Source organism: Pteropus vampyrus, unplaced genomic scaffold, assembly GCF_000151845.1.
Source record: "Pteropus vampyrus isolate Shadow unplaced genomic scaffold, Pvam_2.0 Scaffold341, whole genome shotgun sequence".
Classification (NCBI taxonomy): domain Eukaryota; kingdom Metazoa; phylum Chordata; class Mammalia; order Chiroptera; family Pteropodidae; genus Pteropus; species Pteropus vampyrus.
Genome location: NW_011889122.1, coordinates 180587 through 181074, shown reverse-complemented (window position 1 = coordinate 181074; position 488 = coordinate 180587). Strand labels below are relative to the sequence as shown.

The 488-nt window shown below is 67.6% G+C and overlaps 1 protein-coding gene across 1 annotated transcript in view; it reads left to right on the top strand.

The window, feature by feature from the left end:
* Window positions 1-488, top strand: part of KIF26A (kinesin family member 26A) — a 45422-nt gene that overhangs the window by 35888 nt on the left and 9046 nt on the right. The window contains exon 6 of the mRNA XM_023522352.1: window positions 77-285. Within this exon, the coding sequence (XP_023378120.1) occupies window positions 77-285 (209 nt within the window). The remainder of the gene's footprint in view (window positions 1-76; window positions 286-488) is intronic.

The following is a 488-nucleotide window of genomic DNA, read 5'->3' as shown; positions in this document are numbered from 1 at the left end:
TGTGTCATCCCTGTGGCTGGCTGGCTCGCGCCGTGTGTTCCGTGTGTCCCTGTGTCCTGTCTGCGTGTCCTGTGAGCACGGAGACAACCCCACACCCTGGTCCTCTGCGTGCCAGGCCCCCTGGACCCTGGGGCCTGCCTGACTCTGCCTCTCCCCCAGGCGGAGGTCTGCTCAGGGACAGTGGCCGATGTGCTCCAGTCAGTGGTCAGTGGGGCCGACGGCTGCATCTTTTCCTTCGGCCATACGAGCCTTGGTATGAGCCCCCCATCACCCACTCTGCGGTCTGTGGGGGGTCGGGGTGCATTTTATCTGAGCAGTGGGTGGGCTCGTGGGGTGCGGGGCTCATGGAGAGGAAGCCAGAACCCCCGGCCTGGAAGGCAGGGGGCCCTGGAGTAGGCCAGAGGAGGCCTTGGGGTCTCAGTGGCCCCGGACGGGTCCTGGGGGTCACTGACCGGCGAGCGTGGGGGTGCTGACCGTCGGCGTGGCCC